This window comes from Prionailurus bengalensis, chromosome D3, assembly GCF_016509475.1.
Source record: "Prionailurus bengalensis isolate Pbe53 chromosome D3, Fcat_Pben_1.1_paternal_pri, whole genome shotgun sequence".
NCBI lineage: Eukaryota > Metazoa > Chordata > Mammalia > Carnivora > Felidae > Prionailurus > Prionailurus bengalensis.
In genome coordinates, this window is record NC_057356.1 from 16,360,599 (window position 1) to 16,373,279 (window position 12,681).

Genomic DNA, 12,681 nt, shown 5'->3' on the forward strand with positions numbered 1-12,681 from the left:
GATTTGTTCCTTCATATCCTTCAGGTCTCTGCTCATATGATGCCTCCTTTGAAGCCTCCTCCCACTGTCACCCTGCACCACACTCTTTCCTCCTTCCTACCTGCCCTTCTGCTGTGTGACCTTCGTCTTACCATTTCTTAGCAGACCTGTGTGGCATCTACCTCCTCCACAAGAGTGTAAGCTCCATGAGGGCAAGGTCATCTTTCCTGTTCCCAGCTCTTACTGCAGCTCCTAGAGAAACTGAATGAACTACGATCTATGTGTATGGTTGACATCGGCAACGAGTAAAGGAAAAACCCAGATTCGAGACGCTGGAAAAATAAACACGGTCTCATGCTCCTGATGCATTCTGTCCCACAAAGACAACACTCCAGAGTTGACCCCTGCCACTCGTTAACACACAAGTATACTTACCTACCTGGGATAATAAGAAATCACTGGAGATAAGCCAAGGAGGGAGCCCCTGATAAAGCATCTTAAAAAGATGATTTTGGTAGCAATGAAACCCACACTCTGAAGGGGGTCCAATTCCACTATCCATTATGTATCAGGTTTCAGTGTTCTTACCCTTCAGGCAGTCACTGATGGCCACTCCATAGTCATCCCCAGAGGATTGCTGGGTAAGCTCCCAGGGACAAGCTCATCAATGTGTCTTATTAACAAGCTGCTTCAGGGAGAGGTGCTACAGTTTTCTAATGCCTCTCATTTACCTGTACAGCCCTCTGTAACGTTCCACAGCCCTTTCACACCTCGTCTTGAGCCCCTCTTCACGACAACTCATGGAGGTGGATGGGGTAGGTGGCACTTTTCCCCATTTTGCAGAAATGGGAAACAGATTCAGAGGTTACATATATGGCCAAATGTCATGGCTGAGAGTCAGAACCATACCTCGGGTTCCTTTTCTTTTGTTTTAAAGTTTATCTATTTTGAGACAGAGAGACACCACAAGTGGGCGAGCAGCATAAGCAAGGGAGGGGCAGAGAGAGGGAGAGAATCACAAGCAGGCTCCACACTGTCAGCACACAGAGCCCAACACAGGGCTTGAACCTACGAACCATGAGATCATGACCTGAAATGAAATTAAGAGTTGGATGCTTAACCAACTGAGCCACCCAGACGGCCCTAGGGCTCCTTTTCAATGAACCATAAGACCATTCCTCTTGCCCTCCATTAAGCATATCTAGATGTTCAAAAGAACCTCCCAATCTGGCCTATTGGGCCACCTCTGGTTAGCAGACATGTTGAAAGGCAAGGCAGAGAAGGTGGAAGAAGCAGGCACAGAACAGGTGGAGAGAATTAAAAGATCAAAACACATGGCAAGAAAATTCTGTTCCATTAGCCAGTTCGACACTGAAATCCAAACACAGGGAAAGGAATGATTAGCCGGAAAAAGAATAATAATAATAATTTACATTACTGCATTTTCTTTCTTTTTTTTTTTTTTTTAAAGCATTTTTCAACGTTTATTTATTTTTGGGACAGAGAGAGACAGAGCATGAACGGGGGAGGGGCAGAGAGACAGGGAGACACAGAATCAGAAACAGGCTCCAGGCTCTGAGCCATCAGCCCAGAGCCCGACGTGGGGCTCGAACTCATGGACCGTGAGATCGTGACCCGGCTGAAGTCGGACGCTTAACCGACTGCGCCACCCAGGCGCCCCTACATTACTGCATTTTCTAATTTACTTGCTTTCTGTCTTCCCTGCTCTGGCCTATCATGTCCTCCACGTATGCCCTGAAGGCAGGAATTGCCCATCAGTGTATTCCCAGAGCCTAGCACCATGCCTGACAGAGAAGCTCAAACACATGTGATGGACAGACGGATGTTATTATGTTGTACTCACGTCCATCCACCAGCATCACACATTCGTGACAATTCAGAGTGCTTGGTCACCAGCACCAAGAAGAGCACTTGGCCAGAGAAGGTGCTTCAACATGTCCCAACTCTGCGCAGAGAGCTGACTGCCACTACTGCAAAGACCCATGGAACCTACCAGTTTGTTCCAGATGTCTCCTTGACGCTTGGCTCTCGAAGGAAAGGCAATGCGCACCAGTAGGCAGGTCCAGGACAGGGCCAGCAAGGCAGCAGAGCCGCTACTCTTACTGCAGGGGGCAGGGAGGCAAAGGATGAGTGCAGAGCAGGAGCCTCCACCTTGGGGACAAATGCTGACCGCAAGGCCCTGCCTGGCATATAGGACCCTCCCTTGACCTACACCTGCAGAGAACTTGAAACTGTTTCCTCGTAAATCATCTGTAACAACTCAGGACAAGGAATGCAGAACTCAGCAGCCAAACTCCCACCTCTTAGCACTCAACAACCATAAAAACAAAAAAGATGCTTTCCCCTATTCAAACAGTGTCCAGTGGACATTTGGTTTCCCTTCAAAATGGCCTTGCTTCCACTGGTTTCCCAACCCTGTTCCTCAGGAAAGCGGTTTGTCCACTGAGCCTGACATCCTGGCTCCTCCCTCCACACAGCAGGCAGACTGCTGGCGCCAGAGTTTCAGAGAGGAAAGACAGACATGCTCACACCTGCTCCACACAGGTCATCTGCACCAGCTTCTCCCGAATAGGACCCCGCCAAGCCCTGGTAGGCCACACATTTTATCTCTTTACCTGGGGACACCAGCTTTGGAGCCAATGCCTGAAGACTGCAGAGAGTGCAGAAGGTTCTTAGCAGTGGCTTCTGGCTGTGCCTCAGCCAACTGCTGGATGGCAGCCTGCAGGGCCCTGCGGGAGGCTGCATCTCTAGAGGAACGAATGAAATGGAAAGGTGAACACTGGGCGCAGGGGCAGGGCAGCTTAGGCCAAGCGCTGGTCTTTCTCAGGAAAATTGGATTGTACTATATATTCCAGTGGATCACAGATGATGGGATTAGGAAATAACCAGAGAAATCCACCTCCTCCTGGAATTCTGGAAGCAGCTAACAAGAGCAAATGAGCCATCAGAGCTGTAAGGACAACACCAACATTTATGGACCACTTACTACGGACCTCAAACCAGGCCAAGTGCTTTTACACGCATGGCTGTTTATGGCGTACAGACTCATGACGTGGCAGGCACTGTCCCAGGAGCTTTACACTTACTAATTACCACCTATGAGGTAAACAACAGCACAATCCCCATTCTGCAGATGAAGAAAACGGAGGCACAGAGAGGCTAAGGTGACACCTCTCCAAAGCCCAGCCTCTAAACGCTGTCTTGTACCACCTCTCTGCACAAAGGGCTGGAGGCACAGGGTCTTCAGTAGGGACTCACCTGTACCGGTGTAGAGTCAGGCAGAATAATTTGCAGAGCCCTTTCACTGCTCCCTCTGGCAGATCTGAAACCAAAGATCACACACAAATTAATCAGTAGAAACTACTTCATGAGCCCCTGCTTGAGCCAGGCATTCTGCCAGACATAATCTCTACTCACTGGACACTTCCCATAAGTTGGAGATAGAATTCCCTGAAGGAAACAACAGCAAAATCGTACTCCAGAAAAACACCTGGTATAGAAAGGCTGTCCAGCGGACATGTGTTAAAGGAATGAAACTAAGACAATGTTGGTGGCCTCAAAATCTAACATGCTGGCAAGTGACACTTCTGGGGCACTGGGACTATTCTGCTTCTTGACCTGGGTGCTGGTTACACAGGCAGTCAAGTTTGTGAATATTCGGCAGGCTGTTCGCTTATGATACATGAACTCTTTTTTATATAGTTCCTGATAAATAGTTTTTAAAAATAGGACAAAATTTGGGGCACCTGGGTGGCTCAGTCAGTTAAGTGTCCGACTTTGGCTCAGATCATGATCTTGAGGTTCGTGAGTCCAAGCCCCACATCAGACTTGTTGCTGTCAGCATGGAGCCTGCTTGGGATTCTCCCCCTCTCTCTCTGCCCCATCCCACCTTAAGTGCACACATGCACTCTCTCTCTCAAAATAAGTAAATAAACTTTAAAAACTTAAGTAAATAAATAAATAAAAATAGGACAAAAATTAAAGTATTCTGAGGGATCTGAAAAAGGCAGAGCAGCTCTAACTAGAGTGGCTTCCAAGTTTCTAAGGATACACAAGCTTGGCCTAATAGATTCGTAGGCTACGCAAAAATGGAAAGAAAGGGATGTACATGCTGAGTGGTGTTAACATGAGCAAAAGTGCAGGGGCAAGAATGCACGAAGCCCATCAGGACACATGAGGAGGAATAAGAGAAGTAGTAACACCCAGGACTTAATCAGCACTCACAAGGTGCCAGGCCCTGCTCCAAGCACTGACACACAGTAACTCATTTAATCCCTGCAAGATACTTGTATTACTGAGGTCACTTTAAGATAAAGGAATATTGGGGTGCCTGGGTGGCTCAGTCAGTTAAGCTTCTGACTGTTGATTTCAGCTTAGGTCATGATCCCATGGTTTATGTGATCAAGCCCAGTGGGCTACTTGGGACTCTCTTTCTTTCTCTGCCCCTCCCCTGCTCATGCACATGTGCATGCTCTTTCTCTCTCAAAATAAACTTAAAAAAAAAAAAAAGATAAACATGAGTCAGAGAAAGATAAATACCATATGATTTCACTCATTATGTGGAATTTAAGAAACGAAACAGATGAACATAGAGGAGAAAAAAAAGAGAGAGGTAAACCATAAAACAGACTCTTAACTACAGAGAACAAACTGAGGATTACCAGAGGGAAGGTGGGTGAGGATGGGTAAATGGGTGATGGAGAGTAAGAAGGGCACTTGTAGTGATGAGCACCGGGTACTGTATGTAAGTGATGAATCACGAAATTCTACATCTGAAACTAGTATTACACTGTATGTTAACTGGAATTTAAATAAAAACTTGCCACTAAAAAACTATATACAGGCCAGCCGAGTGAAAGAGAAACTTCGGTTGTAGCAACAGGGGTCAGTAATGGAAAACCAATCTGTGGCCGGTTCTGCATGCTAGAATAAAGCGTGCAGATGAAAGGGAGAGGGTATGACTGGGGGAATGTAAGCCACAGTGTAAGGCCAACTCCAGTGGGAGACACCAACAGCCAAGGGCTGGCACAGCACTTCATACTTCAGGTACTGAAATGAATGCAGGAGGGGCAGGGACCTTGTCCCCACAGGACCCTAAACACTGTATTGATCCCCTGGACTTGGGGCAATTTCAGTGACCAAAGGAAAGAATGACTAGGGCCAGAAACAGGTTGTGGCTGAGAGCTAACATACACTGGGTGCTTACCAGAGCCAGGCATGGTGTTAAGGACTGTCCACACATGTTCTCATTTACTCCTCACACTAACCCTGTGAGGGAGGCAATACTGCCATCTCCATAGTCAAAGCAAGGAAACTGGTTCAGACAAGTTAAGTAATTTGAACCAGGTCACAGAGCCTGAAAGTGGCAGAGCCATGGCTAGAACACAGAGCCCGTCTGACCTGAGCTGAGCCCTTCATCACAGATGGCTGTACTAGAGGTTTGTGACTAGAACGAGCAGGCACAGTAGATACTCCATCAGCGAGTCTCAGGGTGCAAGTACACAGAGGCAGGATTGAGGAAAGCTTCAGAGAGGTCTCAGGGCCCCACGGGCTGAGCCATGTTGACCATCTGCAACCAGCACTAGACAGCTTTGAGAAAGTCCTCAACTCCCAGCCTGGCAGAAAATACCTTTCCCCACCTTTGGTTAACTCACTTGGTTATCTGTTACCCTAACAAGAGGAGAGGCCAGAATGATTATCACTACCCAATAGCTCCTCCTTAGACTTAGAAAATTAAAAAATTGAGAACTAATGATTTCTTGAGGAGTAGACAACTTCCCACCATCAGCTTGCACATCAAAAGCGACTAAACTTCTTATAAGTATCATTCACCCTGAACAGAAGAACTTCAGGGTGGCTGAACAGTAAAATCATCCTGCAAAGGCCCTGAGTAGTTCATGAACTTCACCCAAACATGTCCAACGCTTTACCCCGTCAAATGGGAAAAGGGCAGTATTCAGCAATTACATAGCAGAAGGCTCAGATGCTGTGGCTGGGAAGGCATGTACAGCTGGTACCTTGTCACATGGCAGCCTTTTCTAACCATAATCCTGTTGAGAAAAGTTTCCAGGAAGACTTCTGAAGGTGCCATAAAACTCATACATTAAAGTGTTAACTAAGATGAGAATCTCTTAGAAGCTCACAAACAGGAATGTACTTAATTTACACGCAACTTTAACAAGCTTGGGTAGGTCACCAGGCGACCGTAGGTCAGAAGCAGCAAATGAGCACATGGCTGAAGCAGGCTCTTCACTAACAAGAAGTGAAAGCTGAGGGGAAGGGAGACCCAACTCGACACAGCCATGATTCTCAGACTTCAGCGAATCTAAGAATCACCTAAAGGGCTTATTAATACGCAGATGCTGGGCTCCACGTCCCCCACCCCCACCCGGTCTCTGAATCTGAGTTTCTGCGACGGAGATGAGAATCTGTATGTATCTCAAACAAGTTCTGACATAATGCTGATGCTGCTGGTCCAGGGACCACTTGGGAGAACCAATGCTACACAGTGAAAACACAACAAAAGGTAATTTAAAAGCTAATGAAGATTTATTGGATGAAAGCAAACTTTTTTTTTTAACGTCAGTATAGTTAACATACAGTGTTATATGAAGGCAAACTTGTCTTACACATCCCAGTAGGTTGCAGGGAAAGCCCTCAGTTATGGTACAGAATCAGGATAACTACAGGTGCTCAATATTTCCCAAAATGTGTTCCCCAGACCCTGAACTGGTTTTCGGCAAAAGAGAGGTGCAAGGAAAACACAGGGTTAACAAAAGCTTCATAAAGTTAAAGCCCCTTCCCAGAATATGCTGTGAAACTCCCAGAGGGAAGCGGAAAACGTGACCAATCACCTGTTACCACCTTGCTGACTTCCACGGAACACAGACTGGTGCCCCAAGTCGTAAAGAAAATGTTTTTGCACCTAGTAAATTGCCTAATATTGTTGGTATCTTTTAGAAATATTTCCAATCAAAATGGCTAAAACTGTAACAAATCTCTGGTACCTAAATGGATCAACTCTCCACTAACCCAAATGTTTCAGTGAAGGTTTCAGTGCACAGTATGGCAAGCAAATACGGCAAGTGAAGGCAGAAGGTGCTGCAAGGGAAAGAGGCAGCCATGGTTCTAAACAGAGAGTACAGTTTACTTTGAAATGGAATCATCTCTCGGTCACATGGATGGAAAATAAATACCTTTTCCAGCAACACATTTCCCCAGTTCACCGAGGATTTCTCTCCGTTCCTTCACACTGGCTGTTGTCACCTTCCCCGCAAAACGCTTTAGTGTCTCAGAAACCTGTAAAGACCAAACCCACAGAGAAAATTTCAGCAAACTACAAAACAATGAGTGTGTGTGTGTGTGTGTGTGCACGCACGTGCGCACATGCGTGCTAGGGAAGCAGGTGCAGAATTCAGTGAAGCTCTAACCAAGGTTTCTCGACCTCCACAATGCTGACATTCAGAGCTGGATAATTCTTTGCTGTGGAGCCATCTTCATATGCTGTAGGATTCTGAATGGTGTTCTTGACCTCTACCCCCCGAGATGCCAATAACAGCATTCCACTCCTCCTGCCTCAGCTGACAATCCGAATTGTCTCCAGACATTGTCGAATGTCTCCTCGAGAGCAAAATCATTCCCCACTTGACATGTACTGTTTTAACCCAGTCAACTAGTCAATACTGATATCTTACTTAAATTTAGACAGGGGCGCCTGGGTGGCTCAGTCAGTTAAGCGTCCGACTTTGGCTCAGGTCATGATCTCACAGTTTATGAACCCTATCTCCACATCGGGCTCTGTGCTGACAGCTCAGAGCACGGAGACTGCTGAATATCTATGTCTCCCTCTCTCTATGCCCCTCCCCAACTCATACACATGTGCAAGCACGCTCTCTCTCTCAAAAATAAACATTAAGAAAATAAATAAATAAAAAGAAAGAAATTTAGACAAAAAAAGGCAAGGCAAAAGGCCAAAACTTCAGGACAGAAAATTCCCTTTCACAATTATGTAAATTCTGGTGAGGGCCCACCACATATCAGTGTCTTCCCTTTATATCAGCTCATGTTAACCTCCCACAAGGGGAATGTCAGTATCCTGGCAGGTCATTAGCAGAACATAAGCACAGTGGCTGAAGGGTAGAAGGTAAAGAGGCTGAATCCCAGCTCTGCCTCTTACCAGCTATGGAAACTCTAGCACCTACCTCGTAGGACTTGTTAGAGGCTAAGGGAGGGAGCCTATGTAGAGCATTTACTCTCCTCTCAGCACAAGGTCAGCTACTACTGCCAACAAGCCTTTGAGGCAGGCATCAGTATCTCCACTTTACAAGTGATGAAGGAGCAGACTCCAAGAGGGGAAGCCATTGCTCAGACAGAGGTTGAGAGCCACAGCACCTGCATTCTTGAAACTAAACCTGAAACCGATAGGTCCATTAACCACTGCTAACCAGTCCTTAGCTTTCAACCACCATCCACGTTAGCACAGCTGCATCCTCCGCACTGGGTGGGGGCAGTTTGCAAATATTCCGGAAAATCTGCTCCTGAGCAATATTCTCCAAGCTATAGAATGGACAAGTCATGGATACATGAGCACTAGAAAAGGCCATGGTAAGACCCAAGTAACTGACATATGGTGCCCTCATCTTTTCCTTCTAAAGTTATTTCAGTGACAGGCCAGGTCTTACAAGTGACATACACAGAGAAGGGTACATAGAGACCTTAATACATAGAGGCCTTATTAGTAAAATACATAGAAAAGGGTACATAGAGAAACAAAACAATGTTAAGTTTTTCTTATATTTAAACCCCTGATGTAATTCTACTGGCAATGAGTAAACTCATGCCAAGACTCTGTCTTCCAGGGTTTTGTGATTGTTCCAAGTGATTGTTTTAATACTGTCTTTTTTTATAGTCATACATACAGATAATTAAAGAGTCAAAGTCATGTCAACCATACCTAAAAAAAAAAAAAAAAAAAAGGTCAAAGCCAAAGAATTCTGGGAAGTCTGCTAGAAAACCCAGTCCCTTGCCTTCCCTCCCCAAGAGCACCCTCTTTCACGAATTCTGGCTCATAATTTTGGCAGTTATCTCCATAATCTCTAAATAATTTGCTTGTACTACTACTATTGGATTTTTCTGTTTTATTGCCTTTTACAGTAGCTCTTTCTCCAACCTCACCACACACACTCCCCACTTCCCCAACATAATTCCTCAGTTTCATAATATTGGCCAGCTCAGTTGTCCGTGTTTACATTCAACCTCCATTTAATATACTATGTTTATTATCCTACACAGCTTTATTAACCCTGGAGTTAATAAATACCCTTTCCCACCTCACCTCAGTCTGCCTTGTTTTATCTGTCCTAATTGACAATTCAACCCCAAATTTTTTGCCACTTGTCTGCTTCTCACTTGACAAATTGTCTGCCTCTTTGGGCAGATCAGGTATTCTACCCAAGTCTGTCTTCCTGAAGAAGTTATCTCTCAGAACTTGATGACCTGCCCCAATTTGGCAGTTGGTCCTCTATACTTGGGATATAGTGTCTCACCCTGAAAATGTACTTTCTTGTGTTTAGATGGGGCACATCCCCCATTTTGTGAAGTCCTTGCACATCTGAAAATGTTCTAGCTTCACACTTGAATTAAGTTCATTTGGATACAGAATACTAGGTTGAAATCATTTTCCCTCAGGATTCTGAAGACATTTCTCGCTGAGCTCCAGCTTTCAGTGCTGCTATAAAGTCCAATGCCATTCTGATTTTTGATCCTTTGTGTGGGACTTGACTTTTCCCTCTGCAAATTTCTAGGATCTTCTCTTTGTGTCTAAGGTTCTAAAATTTCACACCAACGTTCTTTATTGTGAGTCTATTTTCATCCACTGTGCTCAGCATTTTTGATCTGGAAACACACCCTCCAGTTCAGGGCAAGTTTCTTGAATTACCCTGTGGATGATTTCCTTGGATATTGAACCTCCTACTCTAGTCCTCACAGTGATCCTGTTTCACACTCTCCAGAGGAAAAAAAAAAAAAGGCCAGACTTTTGCCAAGGTTGAGAAAGACAGCTGGGGATCTGACTGCATCTGAGAAAAGCTCTCAACCAATCCTAATTTCACCCCTCCCACTCACCCTCTCTTCCAGAGGTCAGTTAATACCACCAGCTCCCATCTGTCAGAGATTCTGCCATGTGAATCAGGTTGCTTCTCAACTTTCCCAACTGTCAGTTTGGGATTCATTTTCCCTGGGTCTACTAAATCCTTCCCATTCAGCACTTTAGAGTTTCTAAAAGTTTGCTGCTGTTGTCTGCTCTCCATTCTCCCAATCCTTGTGGGAGTACTTTTTCAAAACCTTTTAATAGTTTAAGGGGCGCCTGGATGGCTCAGTCGGTTGAGCGTCTGACTTCGGCTCAGGTCATGATCTCATGGTTTGTTGAGTTCAAACCCCACATCCAGCTCACTGCTATCAGTGCAGAGCCCGCTTTGAATTCTCTGACGTGCGCGCTCTCTCTCTCTCTCTCTCTCTCTCTCTCTCTTTCCTGGCCCCACCCCTGTTCACACTCTCTCTCTCTCTCTCTCAAAAATAAACATTTAATAAATAAATAAATAAAACCTTTTACCAGTTTTAGTAAGGGTTGAGGGGACAACAAAAATAGATGCATAAATACAACCCACTCTCTACCCAGAATTCCCACACAGCTGTCTTTCCAGGTTAATATTAAATTCTTGGCTACAGTTTCTCTCACAAATATGAACGAACTTTTTAGGTTCAAAGCTCTTCTTTCTCTAAATCAGAAAATGAATGTTGCCCACTTGATACCCCATGAGAAAACTGAAGAAGTGCACACCAAGATATTTCACAGAAGTTTTTTGTTGGTGTGACCAGATGAAAACAGCTGCAAAGTCCACAGGTTTCTCTCGAGTGGCATTGTCCAATACAGAACTTTCTGTGATGATGGAAACGGTTCTTCTGCACTGCCCAACACAGTGGCCACCAGCCACATGTGGCTACCCACACACTGAAACGTGGCTAGTGCAACTGAAGAACTAAATTTGTTATCGCATTTACTTTTAACTAACTAGCCATTAAATATCCGCATGGCTAGTGGCTACCGTACTGAACACACAGCTCTAGAGAGATGTTTTTGTACTTGAGCATTAATGCTAAATATTCAGCATGTGTCCCCTAACCTCTTCCAAAGTACCCAGGAGACTAAGTTTTTCTTTCCAGGATTCTGTGTAACACAACTCTAAACTAATTACCAGCCCCTTGCACAGGAGATTCTCAATACACAACTTGCCAGTGTTCAGGGTAAGTGCTCTCACTCTCTGGCCTCAGGGCCTCCATATCAAAATCAGTTAGTCTCCTTCCCCTAGAGATTCAAATAAGCCAAGCTGTCCTTTAGACATCTGTTTTTCCTATATTATTGCCTTTTTCACTCTATAACTACAAACAAGGCTAAAAGGAAAGAAAAAGTTTTCCCCAGTCCTTCCCTGAACTACAAGGTACTCACTGGTGAAAAACACACAAGGATGACAAGGCTCTTCCAAGGTAGTAACAGTTCTCTTACTTTCGACCCTGGACCTAATAACAACCAACGTATAAGGTGCCCTACTTTATGTCACTGAATCCTCACAACAAGCCTCTACCATAGGAATGATTTTAGTCCCATTTTACAGACGAAAAGACTGAGACCTGGCGGAGTTAAGTAACTTGCCCAGCGTCTCGTGGTAATCGAGCTGGGACTCAAATTCGGATCTGTATAAATCCAAAGGCTATGCTCGAAGTCTCTGCACAAAGTTGGTGCTCGAGAAACGTCTGCTGAATGTAAAGTTTAAGGAGTCTGCGCTGGCCGGGGCTCACTGTTGGAGCGCTCCGGGAAATGCGGCAAAGACTAGTAAAGGGTAACTTCTGCGACTCCAGGCTCGGGGAGGGCCCCGCCGGACAACCGCTGCCGAAGCCCAGGCCGGAGCCCCGGACTCCTCCAGCCTGGGGTCGGTCTGCGCCGCGCGGGCCGGGCCGGACCAGGAGCCGCGAGCGGCCGGCCGGAGGCTGCCCCGGGGCCGCGCCCTCCGCAGCCACCGCTCCCCCCTCCCGCCCCCCCGGTACTCCTAGGCTAGTGGCAAGGGCGGTCCGGCCCGGCGGCCGCCGTCCACACCGAGCCGCTGGCCGCATTGGCCCCGCAGCCTACCGCCTCACCTGCGTGTCCGCCGCCATCCTGCCGGCGCTGACTCCGGAACCGCTTCCGGAGCGCTTCCGGGTCACAGCGCGGGCCCACGCGGCAGGGCGAGGCCAGGCTCCCGTTGGGGCCGGGCCTGGCGCCCCCGGGCGGGAAGGCGGCCGCTGCATCCCTGAAGGAGAAGCGGGGAGCGAGATCCAGAGCGGTGCCCGTGCCGAGAAGGTCGAGGCCTCTTTCCCGAAGGCCTGCTCCTCAGCCCCGGGGCCTTCTCAGCCTGGCCTCGTGGGACACCAGGGCCTTTGAGGGTGTGTAAGGCGGTGAGGCCTCCAAGTCGGCAGGTCCTGCCTGGACTCCCCAACGTGGGTCTTTATCCAGTAAAGACCACACTCTTTGAAGAAAGTTTCCTAAATGGCAGAACTGAACTAGGTAAAAGTGAGGCAGCGAACTAGTATCCTGAGTTTGTAACCCAGTGGCGGACAATGTAGGAGTTAGTAAACAACGTAGATCTGACT

At 46.6% G+C, this 12,681-nt stretch overlaps 1 protein-coding gene across 2 annotated transcripts in view; it reads right to left on the bottom strand.

Moving 5' to 3' along the window:
- The window catches only part of GCN1 (GCN1 activator of EIF2AK4), a 59,034-nt gene extending 46,779 nt beyond the window's left edge, over positions 1–12,255 (bottom strand). The window contains exons 1-5 of one of the 2 annotated variants that reach the window (XM_043557752.1): positions 12,190–12,255; positions 7,197–7,299; positions 3,259–3,322; positions 2,616–2,747; positions 1,994–2,102 (exon numbers count right to left, since the gene is read on the bottom strand). In XM_043557752.1, coding sequence (XP_043413687.1) covers positions 1,994–2,102; positions 2,616–2,747; positions 3,259–3,322; positions 7,197–7,299; positions 12,190–12,207 — 426 coding nt within the window. In that variant the 5' untranslated portion in view covers positions 12,208–12,255. The remainder of the gene's footprint in view (positions 1–1,993; positions 2,103–2,615; positions 2,748–3,258; positions 3,323–7,196; positions 7,300–12,189) is intronic. The other variant, XM_043557753.1, reaches the window with a different exon arrangement.
- Positions 12,256–12,681: the final 426 nt, after the last annotated feature.